This window comes from Zalophus californianus, chromosome 14 (assembly GCF_009762305.2).
Source record: "Zalophus californianus isolate mZalCal1 chromosome 14, mZalCal1.pri.v2, whole genome shotgun sequence".
Lineage (NCBI taxonomy): Eukaryota > Metazoa > Chordata > Mammalia > Carnivora > Otariidae > Zalophus > Zalophus californianus.
Window position 1 is genome coordinate 28,640,229 of NC_045608.1, and position 19,669 is coordinate 28,659,897.

The following is a 19,669-nucleotide window of genomic DNA, read 5'->3' on the forward strand; positions in this document are numbered from 1 at the left end:
CTAGATGCCAGTAGTGTCCCCCCCCTTCAGTTGTGAAAACAAAATGTGTTTCCAGACATTGGTCTGTTTGAGAACCCCTGATGTAGACAAACTACAAAGCTTATCTTAATGACCAGTGCAATTATAAAATATCACTATTAGGATCCCTCCCAGACTGTTCTCAGAGATAGGTCTGCAGTGCCCCTCTAGCAGCTGTGCAGGGCCTTTCCACACCTGCTGCTGACTTCATTATTGTACGACCCAGCCTGCATTTCCCCTTCAACCTTATTTATTTATTTTCACCAGTATATGTCTCAGAAAGATGTCTTGAAATCCTTTCTGGAAGGACACAGGGTAGGGGGAAAAATAATCCAATTACAGGGCAGGAGGAAAAACACACACCATAAAGCAAATGTGATTAACTGACAAATTATCCCAGTACTGAAAATTTGCCAAATGCCTTTTTACAACAATGTCATCAAAGTGTGAGCCAGAGGCCAAGGGAGGACAAGAGTTCTTTCAGTTCTGGCCCTTCTGGTTAGAATGGGCTTCCCTGAAGAGCTGAGCATGAACATCATCTGCCGAGGAGTGAAGACTTCCGGAAACTCTCAGAAGCAAAGGCCCAGGGATGGAAAAACCATGAGTCTCAGTGAAATTTTCTAAACACATAAATTACATTTTTCTACAACCAAAAACCCAATCATTCACTTTGTGACCAATATAGGGTTATAACCGAATTTAGAAATGAACCTTCAAAAATAAAACAAGATATATAAGGAATACTATATCCAAGAACAGAGAGTGAAACAGGTGTATGTGTTAACAGTGGCTGACACATACTTCCATATATGTGATAAATATTATTAGCTTTTATTGTGTATCATAAGACAGTCTTTTTATATTTGGGTACAGCGTGAAAACACAGGAAAGAATCTTTATATTTCCTCAACTTTAACAAGGCCTAGAAGTGGAGTCACAAGCCTATGAATTTACAGCTAATAAATGATTGCATCTTGAATCCAGTCTGATTACATGTTCAAGGCTCATTTCACTGTGAATATAACAACTTCAAAATTTATTAACTTACTGATCACCCGAGAGCAGTGATTCTCAACTGGGGCTGATTCTGGCCACCAGGGGATACTGGCAATGTCTGGAGACATTTTTGGTTGTCACAGTTGGGTGTGTGTGGGGGTGGTGGTACTGGTATCCCGACGAGCTGAGGCGAGGGATGCTAACATCCTACAACACACAACAATTATGTAGTCCAAAATGTCAGTAGTGCTGAGGTTGAGAAACCCTACCTTAGAGGAAAGGTCTTACCACTATTATTAGCCAGGAAAATGGAGACCGAAAGTATGCTTTCATCCCAACAGATATTTCTTCCTTTGCCTTTAACCTGCTTGATTCTAGCTGTCCTCTCCACCATGGCTAAATGGACCCTGCCACCACAGGGAAAATGCTGGGCTCTCTGCTCCTTCCCTCTTTGGACTCCCAGACACCAGAAAAAGTATGTTCAAGCCACATTAACGAGTCAGGAGTATGAATGCAGACTCAGGAAACCTGAAAGTGCAATGATGCACTCTCCACAGCACCATGGTCTTTTGGGTTTGTTAATCCAAAGTAAGCGTGATTTTACTGGCCATCGCCCACAACTCTGATTTCTGGCTAAGCAGCCCCTGCTCCCAGCAGCTCCTACTATTTACCAGTCTTTGAAAGACTGCTCAGTAGTGATCCAGATTATTATCATGTCCTTCAGGACAGTGGTAATTTACCCTGACAGTCCTTCTAAACACTTGAAGAGACAGAGGCTGATTTCAGGAGATTTTTAAAGACAAGAAAGTTAAATCCTATCCTGCCAGAGTCTCAATTTCTTTTATTATTCTCTCTTAGATTTCTAAAGCTCTTTATAGTCTGGGGAGCACTTCTGTGTTTACCTTTGCAACCAAAGATCACGATTGTACTGTGAAGAAAGCAGAGCAAATATCATCCTGTGCCATTTAGGACCATGGAGAGGCAGACTGCAGCAACAAGAGGCCAGGGCCCACTACTCTGCCCACTCTGCCAGGCTGGGATGTTTGGCTGCTGGCCTGGTTGCAGACTCTCACTCATTTGTACCTAGATAATCACTTAAGCATCTTGACATACTTATGCTTACATAGCATAAAACCTGGGTCCTACTAAGGAGCTTATCACAAAGTTAGAAATTATATGGCAAGAGATAGAAGAAAGACTGGAGAAGGGTAGATTATACACAAAAATTGATCTATGGGGTGCCAAGGCAGCTCAGTCAGTTGAGTAGTTGTCTCTTGATTTCGGCTCAGGTCATGATCTCCGGGTCCTGGGACTGAGCCCCCTGTTGGGCTCTGTGCTCAGCAGGGAGTCTGCTTGAGAATTCTCTCTCCCTCTGCCTGCCCTCCTACCCTCCCTTGCCCTCTCTCACTCTAAAATGAGTAAGTAAATCTTAAAAAAATGATCTAGACAAAGCATTTTAAAATAAAAATTCCAGGGCGCCTGGGTGGCTCAGTCGTTAAGCATCTGCCTCCGACTCAGGTCATGATCCCAAGGTCCTGGGATCAAGCCCCGCATCGGGCTCCCTGCTCAGCGGGAAGCCTGCTTCTCCCTTTCCCCACTCCTCCTGCCTGTGTTCTCTCTCTCGCTGTGTCTCTCTGTCAAATAAATAAAATCTTTAAAATAAAATAAAATAAAAATTCCTTCAGATCTTCACTTACACAGCAAAATTTTTCCATCACAAGCACCATAATTTATAATCACTGAACATTTGCCCAATTCTCCAGGGAAAGATCTACACACTACACATCAGGAAATGCTCTTGGAGAAATGCAGCTAAAGTTCACCACTTTTGCTTTCATGCATAGTAAGCCTGATGTATCTTTGTAAATTATGGAAACCTCAGCTTACCTGTTGAAACCAATATTTACCATATACCTCTGTGTTGAAGGTACTGCTGAATGTAGCAGGGAATACAGACGGGAATGAGGCAGTCCCCTGCCCTGGGAAAGCATATGGGAAGTACATGCACAGGGACAGGGCATATCTAGTGGAATAAAACAGGAGGAATGTAGGGGCGCCTGGGTGGGTCAGGAGGTTAAGTGTCTGCCTACGGTTCAGGTCATGATCCCAGGGTCCTGGGATCAAGCCCTACATCGGGCTCCCTGCTCAGTGAGGAGCCTGCTTCTCCCTCTCCCTCTGCCTGCTGATCCCCCTACTTGTGCTCTCTGTCAAATAAATAAAATCTTTTTCTTTGAAAAAAAAAAAAGAGGCATGTCAACAACAAAAAAGGTGACCTCATCTGGACCCTGAAAAATGAGAGAGATGTCACATAAGAAGACAGAAGGAAAGTACACTTCTGACTGAAAGAACACAGATGTTCAGTTCAGTTGCGGTAGTAGAAAGCGTCCTGGGATTAAGTTCAAAATTAAAAAGCTCCACATGTATAAAAAAGGGGCCTCTACTTGCTCTCAAAAAACCACTAGCTCCCTCTAGTCGCGTTGCAAAGTAGAAATGAGGAACAAGACAGAATCAGGGTGACCCTTTTCCTGTCAGCAGAGACAGGTTGGAATCAGGGCTACAGGCCCAAGGCTGGAGGGGCGCTCCCCGGGCTTCAGTGCTGTCAGCAAGAGGATGGGGGTCTCTCTCCCCTCACCTCTCCAGGGAGCAAAGACCAACTCTTGCAGCACTTGTGCCAACAAAGTACAACTATGACAAACCGCTCTACCAGTTTTGTGGGCTTATCTGTACTCAACCAGAGCAGTGGAAGAGTCTGCTCCCCCAGGGTGTGCTTCGGGACCACTGCCACAGGGCTAAGGAAGGCCCTCTCCTAGATCACCCCTGGCCCTACGGGGGCTCCAACCCAAGCCACCCTGACGTCCCAGCTCAGCATAAACGTGGTTCATTCAGCTGGGGGACCTTGGGGACCGAGCAATAGTCCCCTAAATGAGGGCACTGTCACCAGATTCAGGCCTCCGGCAGGAGCAGTAACAGCCCCTCCAGCGGGGCAGAGACAGGCAGATTTCAGGTGTTCACCCCGCCACTGAAAAGCCACAGAGGGCACTGGGCCCGTTTCACACACTGGACCATCTGAGCACATCCTGGCTGATGCAGACGAGTGGCAGGAGCTGGCTGGCGCCCAAGGCCGCTCCCCGGAGGCAGGCCGCGGCTCCTCCACGGACCACGGGTGGGCGACCGAGGGCTCAGTGCAAGTGCCAGGAGAGAGGGCGGATTCGCTGAGGACAGGCGGAGCACGTGCCCGTGCTCGCCGGCTTCCCCGGGCGGGGGACAAAGTCCGCTCCCGCCGACCCCGCAGTTTGGGCACCCGGCACCGGGTGCGTCGGGGGCGAGGCGGGCAGGGCCTGCGCGCGGCTCCAACCCCACTCCAAACCCCGACTCGACTCCGGGCTCGGCCTTCCGCGACCCGTGCGCGCACTCACCATTGTGGTTGACCCAGGTCGGCTTCAGGAGCTTCATTGTTCGGCCGCCGCCGGGCTGAGGCGAGAGCCGCGTCCCTCAGCGCGCCCGGGCCATGGGGCCACCGCCGCTGCTTTCTCCCGCGCCGCCCTCCGGCCGCCGCCCGCCCCGCGCCCTCAGCGCCGCCGCGCCATTGCCGGCCCGCGCCCCCCTCCGCCGCCACAGCCGACCCCCGCGCTCGGCCGCCGCCGCCGCCGCCACAGCCGCATCCCCTGCGCCGCTCCTCCTCCGGCGGCTCCCGGGCAACGCCGGAAGTCACGGCGCGCACCTGCCAAATCGCCCCGGCGGGAAACCGCTCCCCACGCGGACGGGGCCGCCCGGACTCCTTCGCGGGCAGGAGCAAGGCAGGGTGACCCCGCTTGGGGCCCGCCCGGGGCGCGGTCGCCCACAAGGGGTCGGCTAGGAGGGCGGCTGGCAAGCCGGGCCTCGAGTTGCAGCCCGGGCCGGCGGAGTCCGGAGGGGTCAGGATGGCCTGAACGGCCTCTCACCAGCTCTACCTCGCTGATTCCGAGTCCGACTAATTAGCTAGCTTCCGTCATTCATCAATACGCGTTTATTGGGCATCTCGCGAGCGCCAGGCCACGTGCCGGAGCCGGGATGATGTGGCCGGCAGTGGCCGCGACCCCAGGGTTCGGACGAATGCGGGGGAACGAGCTAGCCCCGAGGGCGGAGGGGGGGTGGTCACGGGGGAGGCCGAGACGTGCGCCTTTAGGGAAGATCGGGGCCGTTTACACAGACGTGGGCACTTGGACCCGGAAGGACGACCTCTCGGCCACTCCGGCTGCACTGTCGGGTCTTAACCCTCGCAGGCACGCAAGCCAACTAGCTGGAGCAACCGCTAGCGGGGTTGTGCCCTTAGCCGGGAAGGGCTCGCAGCGGCGAGCAGAGGCGGAAAAGAGGACGCCGCCCTAGGTGCGAGGCGCTCGGGGCGTGCCCGCGCGCCGCCGGGGCGTGCGGGGCGGGGCCACGTCGGGGGCGGGCCAAGGTCAGCCCAGCCCTCCGCAGCCGGAACGCGGGAACGCGGAGCGACTGGAAGGCCGGACCTTTGCGAGGGGCACTGCGGGCCGCTCCGCCAAGGGGTGCGCGCTCAGAAGCTGCGGGTCGACTGCCAGAGGGGCAATGGCCTTAGCGGCGCTGGGAGTTTCCGCTCGCGCTCTGCGCTCCCGGAGTTGGTGAGTGTGGACCCCCGCGGCGGCGTGGAGTCCTTCGCCTGTGCTCTCTCGCCGACCGCCCTTGACCACTTTATCTCAGGGAGGAGCTAGCTGATCGTGCCTCTTCCTGTGGACGAAAATACAAGGACCCTGGCGAGCAGGGACCCTGCCCAAGTGCTCTCTGGTGTGAACGGGGAATTTTGGAAAAGTCTCGCACGTTGACCTTGTCACATCCAGCAGTTACCAGGGCCCCAGGTTTTGAGGGTAGCATAAGTTTTTCCTCTTTTCCTGTTTAGTGAGGAGAATCAGATATTTATATATCTTTTTGTCTCTTTCAGGCTTCTGGGAACTTGGCAGACACAGATTAGAGACACCCACCAGCGAGCTTCATTTTTGTCCTTCTGGGAGCTCATTCCCATGAGGTAAACTACCGTGGGCCTGGCCTCTTTGGGGCTGTCAGCAGGAGACTGATGTGCATATAAACAGAACAAAACAGGACTACTGGACATTTGGTTTGCAAAATTAATTGCGAAATTTCTCGGTTAAATTTAGGTAGATGTTTTCTGTTTTTCAGCATTCTGTATATGGAATACTGCTGCCTGCAATCAGAAAATAAAAATTAAACGTAAAAATGGTTTAAATAAAAATCAGTTTTAAAGGGATTGTTGTATGTTTTAAAGGACACAGCGTAGACATCTGATTGCTTGGAGAGGTCGGGGGAGGCATGAGGATTAGATTTTCCACCTAGGAGTCTGGATGCTTTCTTGGGACTTGATTCACAAGGCTCAGTCTTGATGCTAGAGGATTTACTTTTTTTTTTTTTTGGTAAGATTGATTATTTATTTATGTATGTATGTATGTATGTATGTATTTAAGAGAGTGAGCAAGAGAGAGCACAAGCGGGGGTAGGGGCAGAGTGAGAAGCGGACTCCCGGCTGAGCACTGAGCAGGGAGGCCGCTGGCTGGCTGCTGGCTGGCTGCTGGCTGGCTGCGAGGCTGGATCCCAGGACCCTGGGATCATGATCTGAGCAGAAGGCAGACGCTTAACCCACTGAGCCACCCAGGCGACCCGGAGGATTTACTTATCTTTAATAGTATATTATCACCATAGGAGATCTGTTCCCTGAGAGTACATCAGACTTTTGTTAATGCTCTAGGATGGGGAAATTTGTTAAGAAATTTTGAAAAGTGAACAGGGACGTGTCAGTCACTTTTTCTTTAAGATTTTATTTATTTATTTGAGAGAGCGAGAATGAGAGAGAGAGAGAGAGAGAGCACGTGAGGGGGGGAGGGTCAGAGGGAGAAACAGACTCCCCGCTGAGCAGCAGGGAGCCCGATGCGGGACTTGATCCCGGGACTCCAGGATCATGACCTGAGCCGAAGGCAGTCGCTTAACCAACTGAGCCACCCAGGCGCCCATGTGTCAGTCACTTTTATTACTCAAATCACTTTTACAAATCACAATTCCAGGGGTGCCTGGGTGGCTCAGTCTGTTAAGGATCTGCCTTCGGTTCAGGTCATGATCCCAGGGACCTGGGATTGAGCCCCACATCGCATGGGGCTCCTTGCTCAGTGGGGAGTCTGCTGCTTCTTCTCCCTCCCCCTGGCTTGTGCACTCCCTCAAATAAATAAATAAAATTTAAAAAAAATCACAAATCCATTTAAAATGTGAGTAATGATTTTCTAACTCATCAATTTGGTATTTTCAGTTTCCATTGCAATCCCAAGACACACCCAAACCCAACATGAAAGATGAGTACTTATTCTTAATTTATACCCTGATGCCCCATGAAGTTTTTCTAGCCCTTCCTGGGTTGACCGTGCCCACACAGTTCTGACAAGTACCCTGGGTTGGAGGCCATCTCCCTTTCACACTCAGCTCATGAGGTTAGACCCATGCATCGTTCCTTCCCCAGTGGAGAGCATGGTACAAGTTCTGGGCACTTCACCTAGCGCCCTGTCTCTCAGCATGTTTGTGACACTGAAGAGGAAAATGTCTAATGTTTGCTTTATCCATTAGAGCAGAACCTCTGCGAAAGAAGAAAAAGGTAGATCCTAAAAAAGACCAAGCAGTAAAGGACCGTTTGAAAAAGAGGATCAGACGACTGGAGAAAGCTAGCCAGGAGCTCATTCCCATCGAAGATTTTATTACACCTGTGAGGCTCTTGGATAAAGCAAGGTAAGTGTTCTCTAGGGTCGAGGTTATCAGGACAAAGAGTTCCATCACCTTCTGGTAGTTCTGTCTGCATTTCACACCTGTGACAAGAAAAGGTGAGTGGGCGTGGGCAGACTAGGTCCCAGTCTGAGTCCTTTTCTCCTTGACTGTGTCTTGTGGGAGTTGGCAAAAGCATTCCTGGGTGATGCTCTTGAATGGCAGAAATGGGAAGGAAACTCAGAATAACTATTTGTTATTAATAACCAGTTCATATTGTTGCTTTTTTGCAAGATGAGTTTTAGCTGTGACTGATGACTTGGACCTTGGGTCTGCAGCCCTTGCCTCATCTTGATGGTAGAAAACCCTTAGCCTCTAGCTTTATGGTACAGATGCTCATAGTTGGGATGTGTTGTGTACAGGCCTGGCAGGGTTGCTGGCTTGTAAAAAAGTGTGTGCCATTTATAAAGTAGCACCTCGCCATACAGGTGGGACATGGCGGGTGCTTTTTTGGTATTCTAGGGCTGATCTGGGCTCTTGACTCCCTGGGACTTGGGCTTCCATTTTCATAACACCACTTTACATTTCCACAGTCACCTCTCACCAAAGGTAGTCTAGGCCTGGGGTAGAGGAAATGCTACCAGTCTTCTTAGAGCATCACTGTTTCTTATGTCCATGTAAAGCAAATGGCACTGGCTTCCAACATCAGTTGCAGCTGCTACCACATCAACATTCCATGCTTTAATTTATCCCTAACTTTTTAAAATTAATAATAACTTTAATCCCTAACTTCCACGTTTTTCCCTAAGTCCCATCTGTGTCTGGCAGTGGGGACGCTTGGTTTGTATGCAGTCACCCAGACTACCTGGCCAGTGAGGTTGGTGCTTTCCAGCTTCACACCTTCGGATTTGTGTGTTCCTAGACAGCGGCCTCACGTGGAGCTTCCCTTTGAGGAGAGTGAGCGGAGAGCTCTGCTCCTGAAGAAGTGGTCTCTGTACAAGCATCAAGAGCATGAGAAGGAGAGGGATGCCATCAGGTCCATGATTGAGTCCCAGCAGGAAGCTCTGCAGGAGCTGCAACTCATGTCCCCAGAGCTACATGTGGAGGCCACCAAGCGGGACCCCAATCTGTTCCCCTTTGAAAGAGAAGGGCCAGATTACACGCCACCAATCTCCAACTACCAGCCCCCTGAAGGCAGATACCATGATATCACCAAGGTATACACACAGGTGGAGTTTAAGAGGTAGAGCGGCAGGCACCTGTCCACAGAACACACTGCCCTTTAGAGCCAGAATGACCAGGGCTCAAGCCTGCTTGTCACAGAGTCAGGCATGCTGTGAATAAATATGTTTAATCAAGTGTCTCTGTCTTAAGTTTGAGTCAGAATTAATTCACCTGAGGATTGATGGGGGTGAGAGATGCTGCCCTTGTCTGGTACTGGGGAGAGAATGACCAAGACATCTACCGCTGCTCCCCAGTAAAAAGGAAGATTCCAGTTGTGTAGAGTAGATACCACCAGCAAGAGGCAGCTAAGTACCTCAAGGAGCAGAGGTGAAGGATGTGCGGGCTATGTGCTGTGTGTTGTCTGCATACCTGTGCAGACAGGAGAGGCAGGGCCTTCCACTGGGCAAATGGAGCATGGGAGCTTCCTCACATCTTTGGCAGGGCCAGCTTTGGGTTTTAAGCTGGGGAGGGAGGCTGAAGAGAGTGGAGCAAGCCTGGGACACACTACTTCAAGTTGCTGTGTTCCCTAGGAGGACGTAGCACCTGACACGCAAGTGTCAGTCTGTAATAGTAAATATATTAGTGTGGCGGGGCTGCAAGAACAAAGTATGACAGACCGAGGGCTTAAACAACAGCAATTTGTTTCTCATAGAAATCTCTGTTCTTGAGACCAGAACTCCAAGATCAAGGTGTTGGCAGGATTGGTTTTTCCGCAAATGTGCTCTCCTTTGCTTGCAGAGAGCCACCTTTTCCCTGGGTCCTCCTAGGGTTATCCCTCTGTGCCTGTCTCGTAATAAGGATACTACTAGTCAGTGGATTAGGGCCCAGTATAATGACATCATTTTAAATTAATTACCTCTTTAAGCACCCTATCTCTATAAATAGTCACATTCAGAGGTATTAGGGGTTAGAGCTTTAACGCAGGAATTTAGAGGGAGTGGAGAACAACACAATTCAGCCCATAACAGTGAAGGTCCAGTGAGCAAATAGAGCCATTTCTCCTAGTGACTTGCATTGCTATCTCGGAAGGGTTTGGGTTTTTCGCTGCCTTAGTGCAGATAAACCAGGGAAACATTTCATTGGAGGAAGAATTCAGATTGTTTTCCTGGTGTGTGGTTCACTTTTGGTTTAAAAACTTACTAGATAAAACATTGTTACTGGATAAAAATGCTGCCTAAGGATTCTAAGTTCTTTAACTCTGCCTTTGAGACAAACACCTAATCTGGCCACCTTTCACCACCTCATTGCTATCTCGAGGTCCACACCATTGCTACATTTTGCCTGTTCCACTGCAGCAGCCAACTGACCTCTCCATGTGGGCACTCCCCCCAACCCCCTGTAAGCTCCTCCACACAGCAACTAGAGGGCTCCGCGAAGCACAAGCCAGGGCAGGCATTTGGCTGTTCACCACCCCTGATCACGCCTTACAGACCCGCCCCCCCCAACCACCTTCTGCCCCTCCCCGTGAGCACACGGCACTTAATTGTTCCTTGTGGATTGTGTTGTGTGCTCCTTCCTGTACAAGGCTCAGGCTTCTTCATCCAGGTCTGGGCTCAGATGCTGAGGCCTTCCCCACCTCCCTGCACATTGCCGGTGCTTTGTTTTGTTTTTTAATTTTATTTATTTGTCAGAGCACAAGCAGGGGGAGCAGCAGGCAGAAGGAGAAGCAGGCTCCCTGCTGAGCAAGGAGTCTGATTTGGGGCTTGATCCCAGGTCCCTCGGATCGTGACCTGAGCCGAAGGCAGACGCTTAACCAACTGAGCCACCCAGGCATCCCTGCAGGTGCTTTGTAGTAGTGTTTTTCAAACAGTACGTGTCATCCATTAGGTTGTATAATCAATTCATGGGGTCAGGACCAGCAGTTTTAACTTTTTATTTTGAAGTAGTTACAGATTTACAGGAGGTTGGAAATAAAGATGCAAGGAGGGTCTGTGTATGGTTCTCCCAGCCTCCCCAAGTATTAACATCTTACACACTGCATACAGTCAGTGTGAAAGAGACTAGAGACTGACATAGGCACAGCCCAGAATGCATTCAGGTTTCCCACTATGTCTGCACTCATCTGTGCGTATGTCTAACACTACACAATTTCATCACACATGCAGCTCTGTAGACGTCAAGGTTCCAGTACCACAGGATACCCTTATGTACCCTAGCCACATCCACACCCTCCTTCCATCCCTACCCTTGGCACCATTAGCCATTCTCCATCTCTTATTACATCATCTCACCAATGTTACATAAATGGAACTATGTCATATGCACCCATTTAAGATTTTTTAACTCGGCATAATTTGAGTTTCACCCAAGTTTGTGCACATACAGTTTATTTTCAGTCGCACAGAACTGCAAATGTCAGTGTATCACACACTATACAGATAAGGACTGTTTTGTGAGGCTTGTTTCAACCATATATGCAGTATATAAAGTATATACCAGATCATAAAACTTGTTATGGGTTTTGTGCAAAAAATTTGAGAGCTACTTCTCTATCTTCTCACTGCCCATTTTCTTCACAGCACTTACCATTATTTTAGACTTACTTAATGATGTTTAAACGTTTATGTCTGTCCCCTAAACTCAACTGGAACTCTTTGAAGGCAACTTGCCCATTTCAAGATTGCAGTCCCAGAGCCAACCCCCACCTGGCATGTAGCGGTGCTGTCAGATGTTGTGACGGGTGAACACAGGAGCAGATGTAGAAACATTGTGTGCAGCAATGATTATCTGTCAGTGTGGAACTCATTGAGCAGGAGAGAAGGAATAAGACTTCCTAACAGAGCATTCAGTGGCGGGCAGCCTCCAGCCCTAAACAAGCACACAGAGAATGTGGGTCCCTTGAGGTGAGCCCCTCAGGACTGCTGTACTGGCTGCTACTGCGGCCCCAGCCCGGGAACCCCAAGGGATCATATGCAGATTGCAAAATTCAAATGTCCCTGTGTTTCAGAGTGAAGAAAATGCCTGTAGATTCCCAGCAGCCTTCCCTCTCTCCTTGGCCGGAAATGCTCCAGAAAGTAGCCACAGACACAAGGCAGAGATACCCTGGCCGACTTAAATATCAAGGCACCCACCCTGGGATAGGTTCTTCTTTATACTCACCTCTGCTCCTGGGCTCCTGTGTGCACACTCCCCACTACTCACTGGTACACGCAGTCACAGGGAAGGACCTTTGGGGACCTGTGTGCAAACGCTCCCACCACTCAACAGGTAAACACACACACACACACACAGGGAGAGGCTACTGGGGACTTATGTGCACACCCCTTACCACTCCTAGGTACACACAGTCACAGGGAAGGATCACTGCGGACCTGTGTGCACAACCCCATCTCCCCCCATGGACAGGTACATACAGTCAGAGGGAAGGACCACTGGGGACCTGTGTGCACCCACCCCCTTTCCCCCATTGACAGGCACACACAGTCACAGGGAAGGATCATTGGGGACCTGTGTGCACACACCCCTACCACTCACAGGTACATACACAGGGAGAGGTTATTGGGGTCCTATGTGCAGATCCCCCAACACTTACAGGTACGCACAGTCACAGGGACTCTTGGGGCAACACAGGAGAAAATGCACACAGGAGAGGGCAAAGTCTATTCTTTAATGTATACCCTTCTGAAGTGATGGGATTATTTTGCCCCAAAGAATGAGTTAAAAGATGTCTGACCCACTGCCTGTGGCCAGGTTGGGGCCCAGTTGTGAGGGAGGTACTAAAATGGCAGCTGGTCCAGGAAGGAGCAGCAAGGCTTCGGGGCACACAGCCAGCCTTGCCCTCAGCCCCACACCACGGGGCCTGCTCTGCAGCCACGAGATGCTAAATCATTTTATTAGTGATAAAAAAGACCTCTCTGAGAACTAAAGTTCTTGTTGGTTCATATACATATATTTTAAAAACATCTACAAGAGTATAAGTATACAAAATTCCAATACTGTCCGAGCACAATAATGTCAAGGGCTAAATCTAACAATCTCAACTATTAAATTGTGGATTTAATGTTCAGCTTCTATTTGAAATCAAACGTGTGAAATGGCATTTGATATTATCTACACTTTCTAAAACTGACCAAGGGAAATTTTAAAGGAAAGAGACTAAAATTCCCGTGTCTTGGGCTTGGGTTTCTTAAGCCAAAGGTCTAGCTGTGTGCGTTTCTTAAAAGCCAGAGTCTTCAAGAGGGCCTGTCTCCTACAAGGAGCAACACCCTGTCTGTGTCCACAAAGGAACTTAGTGAGTGGGCTAATAGCTCCATGTAAGCACCAGGGGCTGGCAATGCAGTGTCACCAAACCAGGACCAGGACAGGTGTTCACAGCACAACCATTTAGTTACCTCATTCTGACCGCCCTATGTGTCCACTTGGATCAGGGCTACCACTCAAGAGTTTACCTGAGAATGCTGTTGTCCCCAGCAGGGAGCATGAACCAGCCTAACCTGGCTGCTCACCAGGATCTGCAATGGTGTTTGGCATCCTGGAAGCTGTGCAGTGGGTGAAACTGTCTGTCAGAGCAAGGCAGCAGCAGGGTTGCTGTGGGCAAGTAGGGCTGGAGACCTCAGGCTCTGTGTTCTAAGCCAAGTGGAAGCTTCAGGGACCCACTAGACTGTTTGGGCCCATCACCGTCCTCAGGGCCTTGCCACAGCCCCATTTGAAACAGATCAGAGGAAGCCATTCAGGAGTGCTCATCACTGGTCTTTCTCGTCCTGTGGCAGAGGGAGGTGCCAGTCTGCAGGAGGGCTCTGCCTTAGGGCCCACACCAGGGCGTGCTTCCGTGTAGCCTGGACTCTTGCACGCTCGCTCTCACAGAGGGACCGCTGTGCAAAGGAGACCCCAGTCACTTCCGGCTCATGTGGCCCCTGTACCTCCCTCCTCCTCAGCACCCTCCCAAACAAGCTGGACAAACAAAGCGTATGGCACATACCACTCCAGAACGTGGCTGCTTCTACCTAATAAACTTTGGCAACTATTCCATACTAAAACACACAGACCTAGATCATTCTTTCTCCCAAGCTGCTGTGAAAAACTATTGTGCAGAGCACCAGAATTTGAGTAAAGTTTAAAATGTCTTCTTCTGGGCCTTAGGACTTGATGCCTTCAGTTGACCTAACCAGATTTACCTGCGGAGACCAGCATGAGGCTGAGCTGAGAGGAGAGACAAGAATCTGATTTTAGTATATGTGCTGCCAAAGCGAGCACGAGATAAGAGTCTGAAAGAGTGGCCACAGTGGGGAGGATGAGGCAAGAGACACATGCCCGGGGAGCCCTGGACAGGCGAGGAGGAATTCAGAGGAAAGACACAATAGGTGCCCCTCAACCGGTGGGCTTTTCTCTGCCACTCGCCTCCCACAATAAACACTGGGCAGTACCTTATGACCATGAAAGGTGCACTTGGCAGGTGCCAAGCACTATGCTGGCCTTTTTACATATATAATTTCATCATCTCTCTCTCATCTCACTGTGTCTCCCTCTGTCAAGTAAATAAATAAAATCTTAAAAAATTATTTATTTATTTATTTGACAGAGAGATAGATAGTGAGAGCAGGAACACAAGTAGGGGGAGTGGGAGAGGGAGAAGCAGGCTTCCTGCCGTGCAGGGAGCCCAATGCAGGGCTCGATCTCAGGACCCTGGGATCATGACCTGAGCCGAAGGCAGACACTTAACTGACTGAGCCACCCAGGTGCCCCAGATATTTTGAACTTTTAACTGCACTGTTACCCGGTTACTTCCCTAGGATGGACTTTCAGAAGTAAAACTAGGGGGTCAAAAGGTATCCTTTTGACAGTTAAGATAATCAGAACATGAAACACTCCCATCAACACTGCACAAGTACCCCTGACTCTCCAAACCCTTATCGGCACTTCTGCTATTTCACTGGGCAGAAAGCACTTGTCATTTGACCTTGTATACCAGATCATTTGATTTTCTTTTTGAATGAATTCCTTCTTTGTGCCCTTTGCCCAATTTTCTTTACTTTTTTTTTTTTTTAAGATTTTATTTATTTAATTGACAGAGAGAGACAGAGAGAGAGGGAACACAAGCAGGGGGAGTGGGAGAGGGAGAAGGAGGCTTCCCGCCGAGCAGGGAGCCCGATGCGGGGCTCTATCCCAGGACCCTGGGATCATGACCTGAGCCGAAGGCAGTCGCTTAACCAACTGAGCCACCCAGGCGCCCCTCTTTACTTTTTTTTTAAAGATTTTTAAAAAATTTATTTATTTCAGAGAGAGAAAGCAGGAGCAGGGGGAGAGGGAGGGGAAGAGGGAGAAGTAGGCTCTCAGCTGAGCAGGGAGCCTGACACGGGGCTCCATCCCAGGACCCTAGGTTCATGACCTGACCTGAAGGCAGATGCTTAACCGACTGAGCCACCCAAGCACCCCTTTGCCCACTTTTCTATTCTGAAATCATCCCCATTTTTCTGATATATGAGTTCTCTCTAAAAAACGTTATTAATCTCTTGCTATATAGGGTACAAGCTGTCTTTCCCAATTTTTTGATTTCCACTTATAATGGACCTGTCATCATTTTCTTTTATACAGCAGCTTGCTTTCCACATCCGTTTGTCTGTTTCGATAATCACATACATTTAACCATGCTGAAGCAGTTGCCAGTCCTGCTGGGTCCCCTTCCCCCCCTTCCCCATGAGCACTGCACCCTCAAGCTTCTCTTCATGTCCCCATCCACAATAGTTCCAAGGCACCACTGCCTATTCTAGACTAGAACGAAGGTGCCAGAAGGGCAGGGGCTCTGTTCTCATCACTCCTGTATCTTTAAGAGCTCCCAACATGATAAATATTTGCTGAATGAATGGAAAACCAGAACCACCTCCTCACTGGTCTCTTTGGTCCTCCATAATACACTCTCCCACCCTGGCAGTCAGACCAATAAATCTCTCTCTTTTTTTTAAGAGAGGTGGGGAGGAGTGGAGTGGGGGGAGAGGGAGAAAGAGAGAGAGAGAAAAAAAATGAATCCCAAGCAGGCTCCCTCACCAGCGCGGAGCCTGATCCCACAATCCAGAAATCACGACCTGAGCCTAAATCAAGAGTCAATTGCCCAACCGAGCCACCCAGGCACTCCCGGCATCCCCCCCCCCCTTTTAAGTAGGCTCCATGCCCACCCAGCCTAGCCCCCAATGCGGGGCTTGAACTCATGACCCCGAAATCAAGACCTGAGCTGGTATCAGAGAGTCAGACGCTTAGCCAACTGAGCTACCCAGGACCCCCAGACTGATCTTTTAAAGATATAAATCAAGTCATGCTTCCCAGCACACGTTTAGGCTGAATCTAAACCCTTCTTCAAGGCCCACCAGGTCCCTGGTACCTCTCCAGCCTCATCCCCTACCCCTCTACAGCCCACCCTCCTTCTGCTCCAAGCACCTGATCCTTCTTTGTGTTCCTCAGATGCGCCCCGCCTCGGGCCGGGTGAAGGCTGTTAAGGCTGGTTCCTGGTCTTTCAGGCCTCAGCAATATCATCCCCTCCGCAGGCCTGCTGAGGACACTATCACTGTTAGGGGATCTCTCCTTTCTCTCCAAACCACTCTACAGTCTCCTTTCTTTGTCCTTCAATGTCTGAAAGCCCCGTTGATATACTAATTTTTGGTATTTCTCAAGAGAAAGGAAGCACAACAAAAGGAGGGACCCAGGCAGGACTCCTCTCCCAGTGTCCCGGGGCCTGGAACGTGGGGAGGGTGCGGTCCGCGCACTCGGACGCCGGGCCAATGCACCCCCCGCGGCCCAAGCGCCACCCCCGGCTCCCCCGTGCACCTGGGCCTCCGCGCTTCGGCGCTCCTCCCACTCCCGGCAGCTGGCCAGGTCGCGCCGCCACTGCTCGCAGGCCGGCCGTTCGCCGTGGACGTAGTAGTGGTACAGGAAGTGTCTGGCGCTGCGGCAGAGCTTCCACTCGGCTCGGTAGGCCTCGCAGGGGCGCGGCGGCTGCAGCGAGAAGCACGCCTGAGCCAGAGGCCGCTGCACTGCCCGCCTAGGGACCCCCATCCCATCCCCTCCTTGGGAGAAGGCTCGGGTAATCCGGCCGTCCGGCCCAAGGAGGTCCCTGCACGTCCCGGGCGCCCCCCGCGCTTACCCGCCAGACGCCGCCGTCCGCCATGTCCGGGCGACTGCGGAATCCCCCCTCTGAGTTCGCTAACCACTGAAGATTGAAGACAAGCCGCACCGCGTGATTGACAGATAGGAACCAATGAACTCCGAGATGTGACGCTTGATTCCGCACCCACCCCCTTGACACGAGCCAATAAACAAGACATCCGGGCTGAGACGCCAATAACAGCCGGGCGGGGCGGTGACAAGCGGAGGCGGCGCCCAGGAGGGCCAAGGGACCATGCGGGCGGGGGCGTGTCCGGAGGTAGAAAGCCCGGCGTGCAGCCTGCGAGGCCAAATGGATGACAGCGGTCCTTCGCCTGGTGCCCAGCGGGCGTCCCAGGCTGCACAGCCACCTGAAGTTAGTTATTTCTGAAACCACGGGGTCCAGGCTCGTTTTCAGCAGTTTTATGAAATCTCAAAAGATAGGGTTCGCTTTCATAAGCACATACTGAGCATCAACGCCCTGTGGCAAAGCTGCCAAGTCTGCGGCTGCGGAGGACTCGGTGAGGGTAGCTGCGCGTGACCAGACGGCAGTTGGGGGTCTAGGGCGCCGGATGATTTCTCCAGGGAACGCAGGCTAGTAGTGGAGGTGAGCGAAGGGTGTTCTGAGCACAACGGTGGGCTGGTCAAAGGCGTGGAGGCTGTGTGTGACACGGGGTAGAGGAGAGAACCTTACAAATGTGGGGCGCCTTGCATGTCTGATTAGGAGTGAAGGCTTTACTCTGAGGCGTGGGAAGACATGGAACGTTTATAAATAGGAGAGGTGCACAAGAGGCAATAAAAGTGGCTGGTAATCTGCAGAGTAGCCCTGCAATACCTATGCAGAGGTTCTCCAATTTCCACAAACTTAATCCTCCACGGGGGGAGTCCCTTACAACGCGGTTGCTGGGCCCACCCCAGTAATGAGACTGGATCAGACTCCCTGAAGGTGGGCCAGAAAGATGCAATTTTACCAGGGCTCCTGCTAAGCTGGCTCACAGACCAAGCTTGAAGACAGAGAAGGCTGCAGGCCAGGGTGCAGCAGTAATGACCAGGATTTTTGCTCTGGGTGACCCCTCCCCTCTGTGTTACCAGAAGCTGGCCCGCAGGGAAGTATGGCTCAAGCAAAGGACCACAAGTGATTTCATTGCTTACACAGTAGGTGTTGCTTAGGGAAGACAAAAACCCAAGGTCAGTCAGTGCCTTACTGTGAAATTCATTATGTATCAAATGACACATTAGCCAATGTGATCCTGCAAATGGACGCTGCCTACCCACCAAGGAGGGCTTCTGCCTCGGCTAGTGAAACAGACGCCCCTAAAGTGGAGGATCACGGAAGTCACAGCAGTGCTTCATGCCTCTTGAAACCTTGTCCGTCATCAGTGGTCACTGTTTGGACCACAGCCCAGCCCTCAACTTCATGACAATCACCTATGCTCTTGATCTGATGACATGTGGGTGGACCCTGGGCCACCATCCTGAAGGGAACATCCTCTCGAGTGTTGAAGGAGCTCTGTCCAGAGATGGACCCCTCTACCTTCAAGCAGCAGTCCTCCTACAAGAGGAGACCCTGCTCAGGCTGACCATCCCCAATGCAGGGGTCAGAGAGCCTCATTTCTCCATATATTCTCCAGAAGCCCCCCAGAGGAGCTCTTTTCTAATGGCACGATGGAACAAGGGACACCTGCAAGTCTTCCTCCAACTCCTGGCTGGTGGCCCAACCCTCAACCCATGTTGGTAACTAATCAAACATTTAGAGGCAATCCAGGTTTAATCATTGCCTGTTTTTATTTGAAATTCTTGATGTAAAATTCTTTTCAAGGAACAAAAGAGATTAGATTAACATGTCAAAAGATCTCACATTATAGAAAGTGATCTGAGACCAAATTAATGCTAATAAAAAAAGTAGGCCAGCAGAACCTTGGATAATTTAATACATTAACTGGGAGTGGGGGGTAGGGAAGGAGAAATATATCTTTAGCACTTATTTATTCTAATATTCATATTTGTGCTTCATCATGAAGTTGTTTCACTGTAGAACCGATTCATTAAGGAGTATTTCCATATGAAATCAAATTACAAGATGAAATGTATTATCAGGAATCCACCTTCTGAAGAATGGTTCTTTTGGAAAAAAAAATATCAACGTGTAAAATAAAAACATCCTTCCTCATACACTTAAATTGCAGCCAGAGTAATGGGATAACCACTATTTATAGAGCATGTCTCTATTTAAGCCACTTTTTTCTAGGCCAAAGGTGTAATGCTCTAAGCTATCGACATGGAAAAACAAAGGGTAAGTGAAAAAAAGAGAAACAACACCTCAAGTTAGAGCAATTCAATCCCCTCCATTGATTTTTATCAGGAATTAGGGAACTCTGCTTTGGCTAAGGCAGTGGGAGCACCCCTCAAGGGCTGAAAGCAAGAAGGGGTGAGGAGGAGGCTGCCTGCAGGACCTCAGAGTGAGGTTTCTCCTTCCCAAAATCATCCACCAAGTCGGAAAGTTCCACTTACAGGTCACACGCGGTAATTCTTAGGTAACTCTAAAACAAAACCTAAAGTGACAGAGCATCCTCTGCAACAGTCTCATCCCCATCAGAGCCAGTAA

General features: G+C 50.3%; 3 protein-coding genes across 4 annotated transcripts in view; 1 reads left to right on the top strand and 2 right to left on the bottom strand.

The window, feature by feature from the left end:
• LOC113912311 (protein HIRA) overlaps window positions 1-4,617 on the bottom strand; it is an 87,835-nt gene extending 83,218 nt beyond the window's left edge. For both annotated transcript variants that reach the window (XM_027575301.2, XM_027575303.2), the window contains exon 1: window positions 4,431-4,617. In XM_027575301.2, coding sequence (XP_027431102.1) covers window positions 4,431-4,467 — 37 coding nt within the window. In that variant the 5' untranslated portion in view covers window positions 4,468-4,617. The remainder of the gene's footprint in view (window positions 1-4,430) is intronic.
• An 819-nt stretch (window positions 4,618-5,436) lies between these two features.
• On the top strand, window positions 5,437-9,131 carry MRPL40 (mitochondrial ribosomal protein L40). The gene is made up of 4 exons (XM_027575306.2): window positions 5,437-5,639; window positions 5,957-6,040; window positions 7,639-7,797; window positions 8,693-9,131. Exons 1-4 carry the CDS (start codon window positions 5,587-5,589, stop codon window positions 9,015-9,017), a joined length of 621 nt encoding a protein of 206 aa, XP_027431107.1. The 5' UTR covers window positions 5,437-5,586; the 3' UTR covers window positions 9,018-9,131.
• A 1,611-nt stretch (window positions 9,132-10,742) lies between these two features.
• On the bottom strand, window positions 10,743-17,200 carry C14H22orf39 (chromosome 14 C22orf39 homolog). Its single transcript, XM_027575300.2, has 3 exons — window positions 17,066-17,200; window positions 16,750-16,917; window positions 10,743-13,805 (listed from the first exon to the last, which is right to left on the bottom strand). Exons 1-3 carry the CDS (start codon window positions 17,087-17,089, stop codon window positions 13,677-13,679), a joined length of 321 nt encoding a protein of 106 aa, XP_027431101.1. The 5' UTR covers window positions 17,090-17,200; the 3' UTR covers window positions 10,743-13,676.
• Between the last annotated feature and the right edge of the window lie 2,469 nt (window positions 17,201-19,669).

Bases quoted from the DNA above. Each gene is read 5' to 3' on its own strand.
- MRPL40 (XM_027575306.2), top strand. From the start codon at position 5,587: ATGGCCTTAGCGGCGCTGGGAGTTTCCGCTCGCGCTCTGCGCTCCCGG. The intron at 6,041-7,638 runs GTAAACTACCGT...TTTATCCATTAG, and splicing joins TGGGAGCTCATTCCCATGAG to AGCAGAACCTCTGCGAAAGA. The intron at 7,798-8,692 runs GTAAGTGTTCTC...GTGTGTTCCTAG, and splicing joins AGGCTCTTGGATAAAGCAAG to ACAGCGGCCTCACGTGGAGC.
- C14H22orf39 (XM_027575300.2), bottom strand. From the start codon at position 17,089: ATGGCGGACGGCGGCGTCTGGCGG. The intron at 16,918-17,065 runs GTAAGCGCGGGG...TTCTCGCTGCAG, and splicing joins CGGACGGCGGCGTCTGGCGG to CCGCCGCGCCCCTGCGAGGC. The intron at 13,806-16,749 runs GTGCACGGGGGA...TCCTTTGCACAG, and splicing joins GCCGAAGCGCGGAGGCCCAG to CGGTCCCTCTGTGAGAGCGA.